General features: G+C 35.1%; 1 protein-coding gene across 4 annotated transcripts; it reads left to right on the top strand.

The window, feature by feature from the left end:
• The first annotated feature begins 254 nt into the window (after positions 1–254).
• Positions 255–19,858, top strand: smpdl3a (sphingomyelin phosphodiesterase acid like 3A). 4 transcript variants are annotated; one of them, XM_067384280.1, is made up of 10 exons: positions 255–382; positions 2,292–2,505; positions 2,690–2,834; positions 3,848–3,944; positions 4,315–4,478; positions 4,668–4,848; positions 5,076–5,200; positions 6,243–6,431; positions 19,370–19,447; positions 19,543–19,858. In XM_067384280.1, the coding sequence occupies exons 1-10, from the start codon at positions 259–261 to the stop codon at positions 19,606–19,608; spliced, it is 1,383 nt and encodes a 460-aa protein (XP_067240381.1). In that variant the 5' UTR covers positions 255–258; the 3' UTR covers positions 19,609–19,858. The 4 variants fall into 4 exon arrangements, with proteins under 4 accessions (XP_067240381.1, XP_067240385.1, XP_067240384.1 ...); XM_067384284.1 differs by lacking the exons at positions 19,370–19,447; positions 19,543–19,858 and adding an exon at positions 16,085–17,137; XM_067384283.1 differs by lacking the exons at positions 19,370–19,447; positions 19,543–19,858 and adding an exon at positions 16,055–17,137.
• Positions 19,859–21,814: the final 1,956 nt, after the last annotated feature.

The raw sequence follows: 21,814 nt of genomic DNA, 5'->3' as shown, positions 1-21,814 counted from the left end.
TATTAAGATGGCTGACAAAAACTGAATTCAATAGCCTACTAATACGTTGTTTTGTAATTTTACAATGCACAGTTTCTGTTGACCAAAACAATTTATACGTTTTTATAAGTTAACTTTTACGTTTATGCAAATATATAGGTAAGGTGATGTCCAATCAGTGATTACTAATCAATGCACGTGACTGCAGAAGGTTGCGCAAACAAAGCGTCGAGTGAGAGTTGTTGTTTTTCCTGTATTGGTTTACTCAAGAAGGGTTTAATGTATAAACAGGCAGTCGCAGGGATGACTTTACTTGTTCTATTATGCGTGTTTAGTCATGTTTTTTACCTGCAGGTTTCTTCTGCGCCGGTTAATAATGTCTTCAAACACCTGCAGAGCGCATGTAAGTGTTTCAGATTCTGATCAGCTGTTAAAGGAGCTTCATGTCTCCTCCTGAAGTTGGCTTTATTCACAGGTTTGCTCAGTCGCGCATTTGCTGATCTGTTTTTTTTGGCGTTTTTAACAGACATGCCTTGTCATTTCTTCTGTAGAATCAGCAATTCTTATAACGTTACATTTAGTTGTTGTTGTCCATTTTTGCAGTTAGGTTGCACTTTACAGTATGTTGTTTGGGAGTTTGATGCCTGGTTTCACAGTCTCTTAAAGGGATAGTTCCCCCCCAAAATGAAAATTCTGTCATAATTTAGTCACCCTCAAGTTGTTACAAACCTGTATAAATTTCTTTTTTTCTGCTGGACAAAAAGGAAGATATTTCTAAGAATGTTTGTAACCAAACAGATCTCGCCCCCCATTGACTACCATAGTATTTTTCCCTACTATGGTAGTCAATGGGGGGAGGGGGGAGGGGGGAGGGGGGGGGGGGGGAATTAAGAAGTGTATGCAGGTTTGGAACAACTTTAGGGTGAGTAAATTATGACAGAATTTTTGGGTGAGCTATCCCCAAATGTACTATGCTTGAGCTGTTTTAACTGAAAGCAACTTAAAATATGTCAGTGCCATTGTTTTATCTCAAGATGGTTTTTCTAAGGCATGTATACAACAAGTGTCCTTTAAATGTCCTAATTTAACAAAGGCCTACTCCTGGCTTAATATAAGTCTTGTCTGTGAAGCCAGGCCTAAGACTCTTTTCTTGGTTCATAAAACACAAAGAAAATATGCATCTCTTAACATCAAGTTGCATGTATTCATAATTTTTTTAGATTTTAATAAGAGTATGTACACCACAATGATGATGTATCATCTGATACATTATTAGAGCAAACAATTGGAAACATCTTGTAATATATTTGGTACAGCACTAAGCAAAAAATATTATGTGAACATAAATAAAGTAAGTGTCATCAATATACTGTAACATCAAACAGTCTTTTTAAAATTACTCAGGCTTATTCATTTAAAATTAATAAATTATGACAGTCAAGGAAATCAGGTTTCACCTGAAAGATAAACATATTACTTAAATTACATTAAGAAAAGCGTATATCCATGCAATAAATGTGCTGTTGTGCTGAAATGAGATTTAGTCAAATGAGAATTTCTCTGGTTAAAAGAAAAATTAAAGGATATTTGATATTTAACTTGGATATTGAATTAGGCTGATACATAAAGGTTTTTCACAATTTTATGAGCAGTTACTGTAAACAAGATTCCTGTTGACATGCTTCAAATGTCTACTATGAATAATGCTGGGTAAAAAAAAAAAAAAAATATATATATATATATATATATATATATATATATATATATATATATATATATATATATATATATATAATATTTATATGTGTGTGTGTATATATTGTTATATCTTTTATATTTATTAAAATATGTGTGTACAGAGACATACATATACAAAGAACTTTAAGTTACAAAGATTATTAAAATGGTGTATTATTACATTTATATGATCTGACTATTTAACGAGTTGACTTTCCTTTTCTTTTTTTTAAATTAATGTTATTTGCAATATTTTGTGCTCTTGTTGGGACGCCTGCTATCAAACGTTCCTGTGTGTATCTGTGTAAGGGCTTGGTGAAGATTGTCAAATATGTGTACTTACAACATGTTTTTGAAGCGGTGATCATTGTAGCCAATCACAGACATATATGTTGAGCACTTGAACACAATGGCCAATCAGAGGTGTTTATGAATCCACTCAAAATGTTAGGGGGAAATGTTGGTATCGTCACATTTTTTTAAATTTCAGTATCGACTTTATCAACTAATTTTGACTGCCCAATTATTTTGCAAATATGTCAAATGGCTTTTAACTTGATCATTTTAAATTCCAGCTAAATTCTGGCATATCTCAGACCTGCACTTGGATCCAACCTACCATGTCACAGAAGACCACACCAAAGTGTGTTTTTCCTCCAAGGGTGTTCCTGCATTGGACCCAGGAGTGTTTGGAGATTTCCTGTGTGATTCCCCATACCAGCTCATTCTCTCAGCATTCAGTTACATGAAACAACAGGACCTGCAGCCCGAGTTCATTATATGGACAGGGTATAGAGCAAACAAAATTTTTGTCTTGCAGCTGTTCTATGTAATCACATATTGGGTTACACATTGGGTATCATTTTCCTACTTGAAAGTGGGAGATTATTGAATTTGAGAGCTAATGAGCTTTAGTTTTAGTCTTCAATATTTCTCATTAACTTGTATTTAAATATTGTACCCCTCATTGCAGAGACAGCCCTCCACATGTCCCTAAAGAAGAGCTGTCTACTGATGTTGTGATCAACGTTATTGCCAATATGACTCACACCATACGTCAGTTCTTCCCACAGCTGCCGGTTTACCCTGCCCTGGGCAACCACGACTACTGGCCACAGGTATTTCAAATTCCAGGGCAACTAGAGTTCTAGGAGTTATATCCAAGACAACGGTTCTGGGGTTAAATAAAGGGCAGACATTTTTAAGTTGTTTGAATAGAATGTTTGCATACTGCTTGCTGCAAAGCATGCACTGAAAATTATTTTATATATGTATATTTATATTTTATATAATTTTATATAATCTATTTTTAAAGCCTATTAAAAAGTATTATATATATATATATATATATATATATACAATTATGTGCAAAAAAAAAAAAAATCACTTCATTGGGGTCATTGACTGGCATTAAGTTTAAGATTTTTAATTAAATTTTATGTAAAAATATCTTATCTTTGGCCAGTTTGATCAAAACATAAATCAAGAAAAAGATATTAAAAATTCATTACTGATATTACCTCTGGTTGCTTTATGAAAATGGAAATGGTGAGTGCACTGCATTGTGGGATGCAGTATTTGAAACTGCATTCTCTGCCATGTATCACTTAATTTGGCACAGTATGCTTGCTGGATACTGCTGAAATACTAAGACTATACTTTTAGAAAAAAGGTTCAATGGTGTTCTATATAGAACCTCAGGGTTCTTTAATCAATTTTAAAGAACGCTTTATGCCAAAACGGTTCTGTATAAGGCAAAATAATTACAAATGATTAAATGATTGCATAAGACTTTCATGTTCATATTTTTTTTATTTATTTTTTTTTTATGGGCTATTCATTCATAAAATGTAATTAACTAAAAATGAATCAAAACAAAATTATTTAATTAAAACATAATCCATGAAATGATTTTAAATTCTTAAAAGGTTCTATATATGAAGCATCTGACTGAAGGTTCTGTATTGAACCTTTTCATCTAAGAGAGCAGTATAGGATGCTGTTTTGAATATTCAAAATATTTTATGCTGTGTGTGTGTGTGTGTGTGTGTGTGTGTGTGTGTGTGTGTGTGTGTGTGTGTGTGTGTGTGTGTGTGTGTGTGTGTGCTAATTTTGCTTTAAATCATCGTAGGATCAGTTGCCAACATCTGCGAATGCAATTTACGATGCTGTAGCAAAACTCTGGTCTCCGTGGTTGAACCCAGCAGCTGTAGCTACTTTGCAAAAAGGTAACTGCTGATTAGGAAGACATGAATGACAACACATGGGAACATCTAAATTAGTGCATTATTTGGAGATAATGGATGCAGATTGGTCAATATAAAGTTTTAGCCTTGCTAAAATACTTTTACATCTAGCCACTTGCTAAAATACCCTATTCATCTAGCCACTGTTTTTGTCCCTGTGACTGTCATGGGACTATTTCTTCAAAAACAATGTAAATGCTGCTATGTGGAAATGCTTATATACAATTGTTATTACAATGTTATTACATTGTTATTTTTTCACTGGTACTTTGATGCATTGTGCCTAACAGTGGACTGAGCTGTGACAATACAGTGAGTTAATGCTCTTTGTATGTCACTTGTTTGCATGAAGGTGGCTTTTACTCTCTTGTGATCAAACCCGGCCTCCGTCTGGTGAGTCTCAACACAAACCTGTACTACAGTCCTAATGAAGTGACTGTAAATATGTCTGATCCTGCCGGGCAGTTCCAGTGGCTTCAGGAAACACTTGAGCTCTCAAGACAAAACATGGAGAAGGTGAGTTTATTCTGTCTGCTTTTTACAAGGCATTTTAATTTTAGAAAGAGCCTGCTGCACTGATCATAAGAGGCCATTTTGTTATAAGGCTGTAAATTAAGACTTGCATAGTGGTATGTCCATGTAAGTGACGTCAGCAGTGTATGAGTGACTGCTGACCTTAATTTAACTGTCATCTGTTCCTCTGAGGTCTATGTAATTGCTCACGTCCCCATCGGTTACCTACCCTATGCTATAAATACAACAGCCATCCGAGAAAGCTACAATGAACAACTGGTCAAAATATTTCGCAACTACAGTGACGTTGTTCAGGGTCAATTCTATGGTCACACTCATCGAGACAGCATAATGGTTCTGCTGGATCACCAAGGTACATTAATAGTTTTAAGAAATTTAAATGATTTTTTGTTTTTGATCAAAACATGAGTCAAGAAAAAGATTTAAAAAATTCATTACTAATATTATGACTGGTTCATTTGTGAAAATAGAAATGGTCAATGGATGCATTGTGGGATGCTGGATTTGTGGGATGCTGTATAGCTAAGTTATAGATCATTGATCATACCGATTTATGTACCATTAATGCATTTGTTCAAGGGAAACCTGTGAACTCTATATTTGTCACACCTGCTGTTACACCAATCAGAAGTCTGTTGGAGCCATATTCAAACAACCCTGGCCTCCGTGCGTATCTGTACCACCCTGAGAATTATGGTTTACTGGTAAGTCTCCACCTACTAGAGTCTTTGCTATTCTGACTTTTTTTTTCTCAGAATTTAGATAAACTCACCATTGCATGAAAAAAGTCAGATTTGTGAGATAAGTCGCAATTACCTTTTTTATATTTTATGCTGAGCCTCAAACAAGCTTCCATATATTAGTGCTTTGTGTTAGAATGTCTTTTAATTCTGATACTAAAGCAAGTAATTGCACAACTGCAACTTTTTATCTCACAATTCTGGCTTTTTTTCTTGCAATTGCAAGTTTATTGTTGGAGTTTGGGTTCCTTGCCGCTGTTGTCTTTGGCTTGCTTAGTTGGGGACACTTGACATTTGACTTGACATTTATTCAACAGTGCTTTGGTCTGCCTGCATTGACACTATTCTTGAAGAGCTGCTGTGCAGCAAAAATTATGTTCCAGTTATCAATGTAAAGCTGCTTTGACACAACCTGCATTGTAAAAAGCGCTATATAAATAAAGGTGACTTGACTTGACTTTATATCTAACAATTCAGCTGTTTTCCCAGAATTGCGAGTTTATATGAGTCAAAAGTCAAAACTGCGAGATATAAACTTGCAATTCTGACTTTTTTCTTACAATAGCAAGTTTATAGCTAGCAATTATGACTTTTTTTCTCAGAATTGAGATATAAACTTGCAATTGCAAGTTAAAAAGTCCAAATTGTGAGGGGGGAAAAAAAGTCAGATTTGTGAGATAATAGCCACAGTTACCTTTTTTATATTTTATTCCAAAGTGGAAACAAGATTCCATAAATTAGTGCCCTGCCTTGTGTTAAAATGTCTTTTAATTCAGATATTTTGAGCTGTTTGAAGCTTAATTCTAATAAATGTGAGTGTTTTTTATGTGAGGTCATTCCTGCACCACCAATGTTTCTGTTTCTAGAGCAATTCCTGTTTCTGAATGATTAATGGCTGTGTCAGTTCTAATTACATGCTGTGTTTTAATCAAGGTGTCGGCTCAAAGCGTGGCTCTTCAATTGCATCCCTTGTAATAATCACTCTCTCACTTTTTTTCCTCCAAAGGATATTTGGCAGTTCTATTTAAATCTCACCGAAGCAAACCTGGAAAAAAGACCAGAGTGGAAGTTGGAATACATTATGACTGAGGCTTTTGATATCGAAGATATTCAGCCCCACAACTTGCATGAACTTGCTCTTAGGTTTGAGCAGCCAAAGAGCAAAGCCTTTGAGAAGTATTTTAACCATTTTATGGTGAGCTACAACTTAACCATCACATGCGATAATGTCTGCAAAACGCTTCAGGTGTGTGCTGTGCACTTTTTGGATCGCGAGACCTACTTGCAGTGCATTGCAAGTGCGGGGAGACAGGAAGATTGAGCTGATGTTACAGTTCTGGAGTAGATGCTTCATTTTACTCACTTCAAACTAACACTTAAAAAATGGTTTTAATCTTGTTAGATTAAAAGAAATCAGGGAACTTTTTTAATCTGAAGAATAATAATAATAAAACAGTGAACCTCAGAAAACTTTCTTACTTCACCCCAAAAGCAATTCAAAATGTATGTAAATAAAATGAAGCTTAATTTAAGACCATTAAGATTTTTTTTCATTTATTTTCATTATATTCATGACCATTTAACCACATTTCCCCTTAGAAATTCTCAGTATCATGATGCATCCAGGCATTTAAATTTGATTATTATTATTATTATTATTGGTAAATGCCACTATTTTTAATGGTGTTTTTACTGTAATATTAATACTAATTTAAACAACAAAAAAAGGCTGTACAACAAATACTATGGTGATTAAATACTTAATTTTAAGCAAAATATAATGTATTAATTCTTATTCATTTTGCAGTGAAGCATTATATGGTTTTTGAGATTTACTGTGAAAACTGATACTGATTCTAAGGCACTTTAAACATTTTTTTTTTATTTCTTTTAAAATGATTGTAATGCGTTTACTTTGAATCAAAAGTAATTAAAAATATATATAAATAAATAAATAAATAAATATATATATATATATATATAATATAATATAATATAATATAATATAATATAATATAATATAATATAATATAATATAATATACTATAATATAATATAATATAATATAATATATTATTATTATTATTATTATTATTATGTATAATATGTATCTGCTAAACTTTTTATTTGATTGGACCACTCTTCTATGTGGCTGAATGTAGCCACAGTCTTCCTTGCACACACACACAAAAAAAAAAAAAAAAAAAAAAAAAGTAAAATTTGACCTTTTACAAGCTATTTATTGTTTTTGTGCTTCATTAAGTCTTTCTAATGCTGATTTTAGTTTGCTTTCATTATTTTGAAAGTTTGTTGTGTTTTACCTGTTATAATTAGTCACTCTTTACTACACCACACTAGTTGTAAGCATGGAAACCATGCATAAAATCCAGTCCGAGCCTCCATCCCTGTGCCCCACTCAGAGGCCCCATACACACTCAGACCCCTTGCAGGGCTACTGTCTGCTCACTGCCTCCACTGAGGGTCTTATGAAATGTTCTGTAGTTCATTTGTCTGGACCCCCTCCTCATGCGGTCATTGGCATTCAAGCGCTACACTGCCTTTGATGACTCACAATGGTTTGTGGAAAGGATTGTGGAGCCAGAAAGTTGACACAGAGATAAAGGGGGCGCCGTGGTAACTCTGGCAGGTTGTTTTAATGACTGGCTAAGATGCCCTAATCAGCATTCATCAGTGATCTGCCAATCGTGTTCCTCAGAGTTCCCCATAGAGACTCATCTGTAAGAGGGACGGGTCAATATTTGCCCTGCCGTACTGGTGGCGCTGAAGAAGGGATGGCTTTTTTAAGCGCAGGCCACACAGGGCTGTACCGAGGTGGGCCAGGGTTTGACAGGCACATAAATCTCAGAGAGCTTTGTCTCGATTCTTGGTGAGCAGAAGACATTATCCTGGAACAAAGCGTATTTCAAATGATAGGCTTAGTTCTGTCCAAATTACTGTTTCTGTTTTTCGTTTGTTTTTTATGGTAATGGAGTTGATACATAGTATGGAGAGTATTTCATATGCTGGGTTCAGTTCTGTCCACAATTAGTATTTTTTTATTTTTATTGTGGAAAATATGGCAATGGGGTTGATACATAACCTGGAGAGTATTTCATATGCTGGGTTCAGTTTTGTTTTTTATTTTGGGGAAAATATTATGGTAATGGGGTTTATACATAGCCTGGAGAGTATTTCAAATGCTGGGTTCAGTTCTATCCATAGTTGTTTTGTTTTTGTTTTTTGCTTTGTTTTGGGGGAAATATTATGGTAATGGGGTTGATGCATAACCTGGAGAGTATTTCAAATGCTGGGTTCAGTTCTATCCATAGTTGTTTTGTTTTTGTTTTTTGCTTTGTTTTGGGGGAAATATTATGGTAATTGGGTTGATGCATAACCTGGAGAGTATTTCAAATGCTGGGTTCATTTTTGTGTTGTTTTTTGTTTTGGGGAAAATATTATGGTATGGAGTTGATACATAGCCTGGAGAGTATTCCAAATGCTGGGTTCAGTTCTGTCCACAATTAGTATTTTTTTATTTATTTATTTTATTGTGGAAAATGTAGCAATGGGGTTGATACATAGCCTGAAGAGTATTTCATATGCTGGGTTAAGTTTTGTTTTTTGTTTTGGGGAAAATATTATGGTATGGAGTTGATACATAACCTGGAGAGTATTTCAAATGCTGGGTTCTGTTTTGTTTTGTTTTTTGTTTTGGGGAAAAATATTATGGTAATGGAGTTGATACATAACCTGGAGAGTATTTCAAATGCTGGGTTCAGTTCTGTCCACAATTGTTTTTTGTTTTGGGGGAAAATATTATGGTAATGGGGTTGATACATAGCCTAGAGAGTATGTCAGATCTGGGTTTTGTTTTGTTTTTTGTTCGGGGGGAAAATATTATGGTAATGGGGTTGATTTTTAGCTTGGAGAGTATTTCAAATGCTGGGTTCAGTTCTATACACAGTTGTTTTGTTTTGTTTTTTGTTTGTTTTTTTGTTTTGTTTTGGGGAAAATATTATGGTAATGGGATTGATAAATAACCTGGAGAGTATTTCAGATGCTGGGTTCAGTTTTTTTTTTTTTTTGAGGGAAATATTATGGTAATGGGGTTGATACATGGACCGGAACCCGGCATTTGAAAGTTTGTTTTTTTTTGTTTTGAGAAGGAGAGAAACAAATGTCAGACATTTTGAAAAATTACCCTTATATTACATATATAAAAAAACTTTGCAGTTCAGAAATCGTCCCAGAATGTATTGCTTACTACAAATCTTTTTTTACCCTCAAACATCCTTTGTTGTAAGCATATGAGACCCCAGGGTCTAATCATAACAGATTACTCTCTGGCCGATTAGCTAGTTATTGCTGTCACATATATTCAGCTCGGCTGGCAGTCCTGTGTCTACTTTAGAAGTTAAAGAGCTGTAACAGGGAAGGTCAATGCTAGAGACCGGCATGGGTCAATTCGGCACTGATTACAGGGCCTCATTACGCCCTCATCAGAGCCTGTTCAGTCTTCAAACTATTGCTTTGATGGGCATGCTTAACCTACTGCACTATTTAAGCTGTGGATTACTGTCGTGATTGTGTAACCATGGCAGCCCCCAGGGAATTGGAATTCATGGAATATGCTGGTTAATTTTATGAGCTGAGGCAGTGGCTGCATGAACGTTTGGGATTACATACCAGTTGATTATGTTCGGGGCAGAAATTATTATTACAAAGCCTTTGGCTATAACCCAATGTGTTTTGTCCATTTCTTTTAGATGTTTAAGTTACAGGATTTTTAAGAAAGTAGTATAGTATTTATTTGAATACTGTAGTTATGCTAGTCCCAGTGCTGCAATAATGACGTATTTTTGTTGGCCAACACGGAAGTTCGCATCACCCTGGTTCCATTGACAAAAACCCAATAGGATTTCTCGGTTGGCTTTTGAATTATTACAGAAATAATCTTTGCATGTAACCAACAAAAGCTTTCATTAAGCTTTCTACAACTCTTTCAGTCTTTATTTAAATACATTTTCCCTGAAAGATTGAGTTGGTATAGTTTGCAAGAGCGTGATTCTAAACACAACAAGGCTGTAAAAGTGAATGAGTAGATGAGTTTACCTGTTGAGCTGATGATGTTTAATGTCCCAGACAACCTCTGTAGTCCCTAAAATTCTAACTCCTTCCTACAAAAATACATCATCCTTGCACCTTTCTATACTAAATGTGTGTACTTTGCTGGATATTCTATGTCTGTTATGTCCCAATTTGTCCCAACTCTGTACTAAAAGTATGTATTTGTTAGATGCAACAGTTTTCGGATGCATCACAGTTTGCATACTTGCACTATGTTCTGACATTGTGTAAAGGGCTGGATAATACAGATTTTTGAGTGGCATTCCTGTAGCTTAAACAGTAGAGCATGGTGCTAGCAATGCCAAGGTCATGGGTTTGATTCTCATGGAATGCATGAACTGATAAAATGTACATCTAGATGTACATTTTAAGTCGGTTTGGCTTACTTCATTTAAAAGTTGTCCGCTTTCTAATAACATATCTCTAATGTCTGTGTGGCAAGTATGGTCAATGTTATCAAGTGAACTTATTTAATCCCACAATGCACTGCAATAAAGAGTGTACAACTGATGTACACTCAACGGCAAGATAATACCCACAATGCACTGAGAGAGTAATGTGAATGTAGTAATAAATGAATTCCCTGTCTGACCAGAAGATTGCGCCCGCAGCTGAATCATCCATTCATTCATTTTCCAAACCGCTGGTCCAATGTGGCTGCAGCATAATATCATAGAGGTATAAATAATTTTTAATTGATTAAATTGTTTAATTAAAATTCATACATAGTTCTCATGACAGAGTTCAAGATCAATCTTTTCATCTTATTACTGGAGCTGCCAGTTTGATTAGTTTCAAATAAGTGAATGAGCGAATTCAGACACGGGCACGCTCAAGTGTCCGAATTCACTTACTCGTTTTCATTCACTCTCTCTAATGAACTACATTAGTAAACTAGTGTAGGGAGGAGTGAATGAGGGTACAGGGGGGCCATTTTAGCCACAGCTAAGTTATCCTGAAGACCTTGATTTGCTTGTTCAGGTGTGTTTGTTTAGATTTTTGTTTTTTTGTCCAGGAGTGTAGATGTTTTGCCATTGCCAATTTGAGTGCTCTTGACGGTAAATGACAAAAGTTTAATTTTTGTGGTGTTAAAATGTGACTTGCTGCATTGTTTGCGTGTGCACACTCAGCACTGAATGCTGTGAGCCGCTTCCTCTTTCCTTTTTGGCTCTTACAGCTCTTTTGTCTGGCACAATGGAGAAGTTTGCATTCAGAATCACTCAGAATGCCTCAGAGAACTGACACCATATCAGTGAGTGTAAAAACCCACAAACATAAGTCCTGAGAAAAGCTGCTTTCTGTTTAAAAACTGAGGAACAGTAAATGGACTGTAGCTTCCCTTTGTGGCATGCATTGTCTTGCTAACCATAGCCATAACCAAGGCTCCGCTTTCAAGGACAACAGAGTGATTGAACTTAAGAATGCATTGCTTGCTGGATCAGGATTAACTGGCACTCTTGTGTTATTTCTCGGGGTCATACTGTGTTTTAATTATATTTAGACATTGAGCCTATGAGAATTTGACACTAGTAAATAAAGAATATATCATTTGTGTATAAATTTAATGCATACAATATATTATAATTTATATAGTCTAAATAAATGTGTATATAATGTTTTATTTTTAATAGATTTTAAAAATGTAATTTAATTCTGTGATGGCTGAATTTTCAGCAGTCACTCCCTTCAGTGTCACATGATCCTTTAGAAATTCTGAAATCATCAAATTTGGTGCTCAAAACATTTCTTCTTCTTATTATTATTATTATTAGCAATGTTGAACAAAACCTTCGGGATGGGGTGAAATGGGAGATTCGCCGACAAATCTGCAGCAACTCGATGATTTACAGATTACATTTTTTTTATTATTATTTCTGTAGAAATGACTATTAAACTTCTTACCAAGATGATGCTAAGGTATTCTAGGTTGCTAGGGTGTTGCTATGCAGTTTCTAATTTTTTTTTTTTTTTTTTTTGTGTAGTTGTTAGCTCCTGGCTTTGTGGTACCAGACATAGAGGTCTCCCCCAATAATCAGAAATGGTCATACTTTTTTCTCAAATATGGCCGATTTGAATTGAAAATATGCATTTATGTGATTCATGTAATTCCTGAATGTGACGAGACCAACGTAAAACTCTTAAATTAAAACTCTTTCGACAAATATTATATATAAAAATGGTTAACAAAAATATTATTTCCCCAACTAGAATTAGACCTATAATTTCCTTCCCTGTTCTGTTTCTTTAAGCTTTATTGAGCCTGGCACAATGTCATTTTGGGAAAAGCCTTAATGATTGTGTAATTCCCTTACAAAATGAGGGTGGTTGGAAGAGGCAGGGGAGACTTACTTTAGTGAAAGCAGGGAAGCACACCCAACTGCGGCTTTCCTTTGTTATCATGCCTGAATGGCATTTCTTCCTTTTATTAATCCATATGAAGGCATCAGTAGGGTTTCAAACTTTATTGAATCTTAAGTTGATTATTCTCATGTCTTTGTGAAGAACAGGCCAGCATCTCTGCAGCCAATGGCCTTTCACTTTGGGCATGACATCAGTGTCATCCGATACCCATGCTAGACTCTCCCTGATTTTATGCTTTTGACTGCAGAAAGGCATTCTGATAAAGAATGGTAATGCAACAAATTCTACATTAGACCTTCAGAGATAATGCCTAGATGATTAAATACAATGTGCAATAAAGCAAGGCTGAGCAAAAAGGAATCTGTCTGACACGGATTGTATCTTTTAAGGAATGCAATACGAAAGAAAGTCTTCAAAAGTCAAGTAGTTCGAATGAACTACGAATAGAAAGCAGTATGTACTAGTGATTAAATGGCACCAAAATTAATATTTATGTAATATAAAACAGTGTTTTTCATTTGGTGGATTGCAAATCCAAAATTTGATCCATTCACTTATCTTTGGTTGTCTTTTCGTCCAGTCAAACTGGTATTTTGCGCCAATGCAGTTCACGGTTATATTAGTATACTGTTCGTGTTTGTTTGGGAATGTTTGTCTTGATTTTGTTTGATAAACATTGATTGACAATTTGATGACAATTTGATAAACAATTTGACGTTGTTTTGGGTTGCCACTTGAAAAATATTGTCCAATGTAAAATATTGGTGTTGAGGTCCACTAATTTTTTGCATTTAAAAACTAAATGAAAACAGTTTTGCTCTGTTGACGTCTCAGATGTGATACACCAACCACCATTTTAACTGTAAACGCAACCAGACAAGGGCATGACCTCTCTGATCATAGCAGAGCTGTGGGTCACAGTGATGTTGGCTTATTCCACATGGTCAGATCTGCAGTCACCCATCACCACCTCCAGAGGTGATCTAGAGTTGAAGGCTACACTGATATGAAGAGGCAGCTTGACTCACTACACTCTCTTATTTTATTACTTGACAGCAAGAGCCTGCAATCAATGTAATTCCTGTTAGTAAGTCACAAAACTATTGTTGTACCCCTCAAATGCAACATGATTAGCATTATCATATATATACGACGTTTATGACTCCAGTGGCATTGTCTTGTTAATGAATGAAGAGGTTCGTTGTGAGTTTTACAGTGTTTTATTGTTTAATGACATATAGGATCGTCAGATGACTCATGGAGCAAATATAAAGTGAAGATCTATTGCATGCTTCTAATTGTAAGCCACGTGGAATGTTAATCCACAGTTGTAGCACAATACTGCCATCATCTGGTAAAGTAGACAATAATCATGCAAGTTATTATACAGCAAGGTGAATTATTTGCAGTCTGTTCTTGATATATTCAAAGGCTGTGGCTCAATATGTAACTAAGACTCTGATCACAGATTTATTGTGTACAGCATGACATCATAATGTCACCGGATGTACAAAACTGAGTATATTGACCAATTTTCCTAGACCAGTTTGTTTTTCTTTTCAGTTGACGCGTATCCTTTGTATGTACTGTAAGGGTCTGTGGCATTTAACAATTGAATTGAGAATGGTTTTAAATATAAGTTAATTAAAACAGAATGGAATATACATAACTGCTCTAAATGTAATTTTAAAAATATATTCTTGTTTTTTTGTATTTTTCAATAACATTTATTATTAGTATTAAATATTCTATTTAATTAATATTTTAATATTATTATTATTATTATTATGCATTTATTTTCATTTTATAGACCATGTAATTTAACTGAAAGTTACCGAGTCATCAATATATTAATAATAATAATAATTATAATTTGTTCAATTCAATTCACATTTATTTGTATGATCTTTTCACAATACATATCGTTTCAAAGCAGCTTTACAGATTTGGGGCCTTATAGATCAGTAGCAATACTTTGTAATCAGTACGGAACTTTATAGGTAACCAATATAGAGGTGATAAAAATATGTAATATTTTTTTTGACCTGAAAAGAACTCTAGCAGCTGCATTTTGGACTAACTGTATCTTGGTGAATGAGGATGCAGGACAGCCAGCTAGTAGTGCATTACAATAATCCAGTCTAGAGGTCATGAACGCATGAACTAGCTTTTCTGCATCATAAAACCGATAACAAGTTTCGTAGCTTAGCCATGTTTCTGAGGTGGAAGAAGACTGTTTTTGTAACATGAAAAATGTATTTTTGAAAGTCAAGTTGCTGTCTTAATATAACACCCAGGTCTGTAACTGTAGAGGATGAAGTAACAGTACATCCATTCTAGATGCAAATTGTATTCTATGAGATTCTTTAAACAAGGAATTATCCAAGTTAATGTCAGTAAATTATGGAGTGCCGCAAGGGTCTGTTTTAGGCCCTTTGCTATTTTCAATTATAGATTTCTAAATGATCCTAATTGACAGAGTGTGTTAAAAATATAAAATGTTGGAATTTTTTTGTATTAAATTTAGATATTAAATTGGACACAGAATCTCATAGAATACAATTTGCAATTTTGTGGTCCAATTTAATATCCAAATTTAATAGAAAAACATTTCTGGCCATCCAACATTTTATGTTTTTAACACAGTCTGTCAATTTGGATAATTTAGAGATTTCTTCTGATCATGATGAAATGTAAAACTGAAAATGGCAGAGGGCCTAAAACAGACCCTTGCGGCACTCCATAATTTACTGACATTAACTTGGATAATTCCCTGTTAAAATAAACAAAATGGTAACAGTCAGATAGGTACAATCTAAACAACCTTAATGCTTGTCCCTGAATACCAGTGTAAACAATCTAAGAGTATGTCATGATCTATAGCATTGAACGCAGCACTAAGATTAAGTAAAACTAGTTTTGAGATGCAGCCTTGGTCAGAAGCTAGAAGTAAATAATTTGTGATTTTAACAAACACAGTTTCTGTGCTGTGATTGGGGCCTGAATCCTGACTGAAATTTTTCATATGGATCATTCTTTTGCAAAAGAAGCACAACTGAGCAGACACAACTTTTTCTAGTATTTTAGACATAAATGGAAGATTTGAAATGGTCTGTAATTTGCCAGTTCAATGTAAAACAATGTAATGGAATATTTTTTGAGCTGTATAGCAAATTTAAAATATGTTGTGATGGCTGGGTTAATTGTTAATATAATGCTAGAAATGTGTTTAATCAGTGTGTCTAAATTAGTCTACATTGAATATTTAATTATGAATGTTTTGTCAGAAAACTTGTATTGGACTAATGAAATTATTTCTTTGAATTGCAGTTTTCTAAATTCCTCTTCCTGTCTTTCCAGTTCATCATCTTGTGGGACATCTTGAAGTCTGAATTTTGCCCAATGCTAGTATATAGCTTCTTTATAAAGTTGATTTCATTAAGGTGATAATTATTTTATGTGGAATACCACACAAAAACTAAAGCCACACTGGGGAAATAAGCTCCAAATATGCATGCAATAATTAAACATGACATTATTTGTCAACATATAATAGGCGTTCTGGATCAAGACCAGGTTTTTACAGTCTATTTATCACAAGTGTATAATTGAACTTGTCTCACCATACAACACTGTATGTCTGCCCAGATGTCACCATTAGGAGGAACAGCTCATGCCACTGCTAAGAGGCAGATGACCATCTGGTGTGTAATTTATGACGGGTTATGCCAGGAGTCATGGCCCAGCCAGAACTTTAATGTATTGCCCCTTCAAAATATCATCATACACAAATGCACAATACTAGTAACAAAAGTGCAATTCAAGCTATTTAAATCAGGATAAACAAAGGCAAAATATTTCAGGGCTAGTCATGCTGCTTCCATCAAGTGCATCAGTTTACACATCCATTACTTAATCATAAATTAAGAGTACTGTAAATGTAAATGTGCTGTGTTGTGTAGTGGGATGTAGTAAAAAAGTTGAATTATTTTTTTATTTTTTATTTTTTTTTGTGTGTGTGGATTAAGTGATGTTGTGTAAGAGATGGTTGTTGCAAACATGTAAAATACTGTGATGCAAGAAAAATTTCAGACATGTTCTGACAATAAAGTATTTTATCATATCATAGCTTAGGAACCCTGTTTCTGGAGGCACACCAAAACACAACACATATTCAAACTCATTCTAATCAAACACACCTGATTCAACCCATCAGCCCATTGTGTTCAAAACCGCCCCCTGTACCCTCATCCACACTTGAAGGAGTGAATGAAAACGAGTGAGTGAATTCAGACACTGAATGCGCCGGGATGGCTGCCGCTTTTGCATAGTTTGTGCTGGCTGCTTAATAATCATTTGAAACTTAGCAAACTGGCAGCTCCAGTAGTAATGAAAAGATTTCTGTCATGGAAACTAGCATCTATAAACCTTAATTAAACTATTTAATAATCAATTAAAAAGCCACATTGGACCAGCAGTTTGGAAAATAGATGAATGATTCTGCTTTGGGTGCCATCTTCTGGCAAGATGTGGGAATTCATTCGGCACAACCCTAACAGTGCATTATGGGATTGAATGAGTGCACTCGATAACATCCACTATGGTTTCAAACACCAGTACAAATGGCTGTCCCCTTGAATAGTTCCCTATTTAAGGGTATAGGGGGTGATTTGGGACAAAGCCGAAATGAATGGGTCAGATAAGGGGGACATCCAAAAAGTGTACTGTTAGTGTGACTCCAGGGTTGGGAAACATTGTCATAGCTGAGGCCTACAGCAGTTCAAATAATAATGTGCAAATGTTTGTTATCAACTTAATTAAAAGAGGATTCCAATTAGTATGAGGGTGAACTGTTGTTGAATCATTGTTTGTGTTACGGGGAATACTGAAAATACTCACCATCTGGCCATGAGATAAGCTCTTGGACATTGCCTTTATATGTAGCGCACACACACACACACACACACACATATTATAATATAATATAATATAATATAATATAATATAATATAATATAATATAATATAATATATTTTTTTTTAACCCATTATTGTTATGGAAAGCTGCTGGACCACTGCTCATGTACACTGATGGTGATGTGACAACATCCTAGTTGTACAATGTCACTACTGGTATTTATGAACAACAGCATAACTGATATTTTTCTAAAAAATTTTATGTTACTTAAAGTACGTTATGATAAATACATTGATAGTCACATATAGGCTACTTGCAAAATTTCAGCCGTAAATTAATTATAAATGTTAGCTAAATTATATTAAGGACCTGTCTAGTGATGTATGTTTATGCTCAAATATAATGAACTGGCTTGTAAGATATGTTTTATGCTTCAGTAATGTTTCAACTGGAAAGATTGTGCGATTGAAACAGTCCTTAAAGGGATAGTTCACCCAAAAATGAAAATTTGATGTTTATCTGCTTACCCCCAGGGCATCCAAGATGTAGATGACTTTTTTTCTTCAGTCGAACGCAAATTATGATTTTTAACTGCAACTGCTGCCGTCTGTCAGTCAAATAATAGCAGTGATTGGGAACTTGAACAATAAGAGTCAAAAAAACTTCCATAGACAAATCAAAATTAAACCCTGCGGCTCGTGACGACACATTGATGTCCTTAGACACGAAACGATCGGTTTGTCCGAGAAACCGAACAGTATTTATATAATTTTTTACCTCTAATACACCACTATGTCCAACTTCGTTCAGCTTCCGGCTAGTGAGGTCTGATCGCTCTGACAACGGAAGTGATGTCTCGCGCTCATTGAAGTATATGGGCGAGACATCACTTCCGTCACCAGGACGCGTTTTTTGACCTCACTAACAGGAAGCTGAACGAAGTTGGACATAGTGGTGTTTTAGAGGTAAAAATGATATAAATAATGTTCGGTTTCTCGCACAAACCGATCGTTTCGTGTCTTAGGACATTAATGTGTCGTCACGAGCCGCAGGGTTTAATTTGGATTTGTCTAAGCAAGTTTTATTTACTGTTATAGTTGAAGTTCCCATCTACTGCTATTATTTGACTGACAGACGGCAGCGGTTGCAGTTAAAAATCATAATTTGCATCCGACTGAAGAAAAAAAGTCACCTACATCTTGGATGCACTGGGGGTAAGCAGATAAACATCAAATTTTCATTTTTGGGTGAACTATCCCTTTAAAGGGATAGTTCACACAAAAAGTGAAAATTCTGTCATCATTTATTCACCCTCAAGTTGTTCCAAACCTGTATGAATTTCTTTCTCCACTGAACACAAAAGAAGATATTTTGAAGAATGTCTGTAACCAAACATTGACTTCCCTAGTATATTTCCAAAATATGGAAGTCAATGGGGCAAATCAACTCTTTAATTACCCATATTCTCCAAATATCTTCTTTTGTGTTCTTCAGTGCCCTTACTACTGAACTAGGGAGCTGATTGAGACACACCCAAGAATAATTCACCCATGTTAATGTCGTGCTGTTGAGAGATATTAACTTTTTTTTTTTAATCACCTGTTAGTTACGAGCATTTTAGAGAAGTATTTGCATTGAGATAAACACTGTATAATACTAAAGCCTCAAGCTCTGTGAAACATTGCATTGTCTTTTTCAAATAGTGACATAACCCCTTATCTACTTCAGGAACGGCATCAAGCCAGTCCAAAGAAAGGCAAAAAATGCAGACCTATTTTAAGTGACAGCTGCTCTTCTGCAACAAAGGTAATTTCAAATGCAAGCAGGTCCATTCATTTGATTTCCTCCACATCTCCCAGAGTGCTGAATGTAATTATCATCCCTCCATCTACCGTCCCTAGGGAGCCCTTCCCCCTCCATGCTCAGCTGTGACCGTCCCCCGGCCCTTCGGCCCTCCCCCCACCTGAACATGTGACATTATCCTGTCCTGCCTGCCTGTCCCCACCCACCAGCACCCAGCCAGCTGTATGACTTTCATAATCTCATCACAATGTCTGATCCAGAATCAGCCACCACTGACTCTCATTATAGCCTTACTTATATTTATCTATCTATTTATCAATCATGTTATTGATCTGATATTTTAATGATAAGCATGTTTTTGAGATGTTTTAAATGTCTCTCAGAGGGTTCAAATTATGAGAATATATATATAGAATAAACAAGGAGGGAAAAAGATTAAACATTTTACGTCAAATATTCTTTTTAAAGCAGATATCAGAAAATATGCCGTCTAAATTAAAAGTGTATATAATGGTGTCCAGAGGTATGACTTAATTAAAAGACTTAATTTGCATTCATATTTGAAGTATAATTCATCAGAATCCATAAAAACAGCCTTATTACTGAGGTTTTCATTATGAAATCATAGCCACCGGACAGAATCAGTCCACTCGGAATAGAAAAAGAATGCATCATCACAGATGGTGCTTGAGGGCTTTGATTGCGCTCAGTCAAGTACTTTCCTGTAAGTGTGTGTGCATGCTTTTGTTTGCCCATATGTGGATGTACGTGTCCTCAGTGTTGTGTGCATTTCAATTTAACATGTGTTTATATGCATGTGTTTTAGACCGACTGAGCGCTTTGCAGGCCTGAACTAGTGGATGGTTACGGATAGCCTAAAGGCTCGGCTTCTGTTTTCTGAATATGTTATATTAGTCAGAGGGTTAATATGATTTGATTCACTGCTTTGGCTGCAGATAGTTTAACCTGTGCAATTCTGCTTGCAACTGCATTTGTTTATTTTATGGCATCACAACAAACACCTACTTAGCCTGCATCTAGTTTGAATTCAAAGCCTTTTGGCTTCTTGACCAATAGGCAATACCTCTTAAAGGGTTAGTTCACCCAAAAATGAAAATTATGTCATTTATTACTCACCCTCATGTCGCTCCAAACCTGTAAGACCTTCATTCATCTTAGGAACACAAATTAAGATATTTTTGATAAAATACGAGAGCTTTCTTATCTCCCTATGCCCAGAAAGGTAGTAAAGACATCGTTAAAATAGTTAACATGACTACAGTGGTTCAACCTTAATGTTATGAAGCGAGGAGAATACTTTCTGTGCGCAAAAACAAAACAAAAATAATGACTTTATTCAACAATTTCTTCTCTTTCCTGTCAGTCTCCTACACTGTTGATGTTGTGCGCAGCGCTTCCAGGTTCTACGTCAGAATGCTCTTTGTCACTGTCAACTCTGGCTTGGTTAGTTGGGGACACAATATTCAGCAAAATTATTGATTTGACTGTACTGACTATTGGATGAGAACTGAACTGAGCAGGACAATTACATCACTGTTTCATATTTGATGTACTTTACACGGTAATTAAATGAAACTGAATCAACACTAAACTGACCTCAGCTGAACAATTTTTTTTCTTTTTAGAGCTGATTTATAGGAGAATTGAAGTTTGTTTGCATCACTGAATCATTGTTTTCCTGTTTATCCCTGTAAAGCTGCTTTGAAGCGATCTGTATTGTATAAATTTAAATAAAGGTGACTTGACTTGACTAACCTGACTTTAGTGACAACAGCAGTTTAGTGCAGTGTAGTGTTGGTTTGAATAATAATAATAATTATAATACATTATCATTATTTTTTATTGTTTTTTATTCATAATAAAAAATAACAATTTATATTGTTATTGTTGTTGTTTTTTGTCATTAAAGGGTTAGTTCACCCAAAAATGAAAATTCTGTCATTAATAACTCACCCTCATGTTGTTCCACACCTGTAAGACCTTCGTTCATCTTCAGAACACAAATTAAGATATTTTTGATGAAATCCGATGGCTCAGTGAGGCCTACGTTGACAGCAAGATAATTATCTCTTTTAGATGCCCAGAAAGCTACTAAAGACATATTTAAAACAGTTCATGTGACTACAGTGGTTCAACCTTAAAGGGATAGTTCACCCAAAAATGAAAATTTGATGTTTATCTGCTTACCCCCAGCGCATCCAAGATGTAGATGACTTTTTTTCTTCAGTCGAACGCAAATGATGATTTTTAACTGCAACCGCTGCCGTCTGTTAGTCAAATAATAGCAGTGATTGAGAACTTGAACAATAAGAGTCGAAAAAACTTCCATAGACAAATTCAAATGAAACC

The sequence above is a fragment of the Chanodichthys erythropterus genome, chromosome 4 (genome assembly GCF_024489055.1).
Source record: "Chanodichthys erythropterus isolate Z2021 chromosome 4, ASM2448905v1, whole genome shotgun sequence".
Classification (NCBI taxonomy): Eukaryota; Metazoa; Chordata; class Actinopteri; order Cypriniformes; family Xenocyprididae; genus Chanodichthys; species Chanodichthys erythropterus.
The sequence above is the reverse complement of the archived record's forward strand: the minus strand, read 5'-3'. Positions and strand labels throughout refer to the sequence as shown.

What these genes read in the sequence shown, in the direction of transcription:
- smpdl3a (XM_067384280.1), top strand. Translation starts at nt 259, where the DNA reads ATGTATAAACAGGCAGTCGCAGGGATGACTTTACTTGTTCTATTATGC. An exon ending in ACCACGACTACTGGCCACAG is followed by an intron (nt 2,835 to 3,847) that starts GTATTTCAAATT and finishes AAATCATCGTAG; the next exon opens with GATCAGTTGCCAACATCTGC. An exon ending in GCTGCTCTTCTGCAACAAAG is followed by an intron (nt 19,448 to 19,542) that starts GTAATTTCAAAT and finishes TACCGTCCCTAG; the next exon opens with GGAGCCCTTCCCCCTCCATG.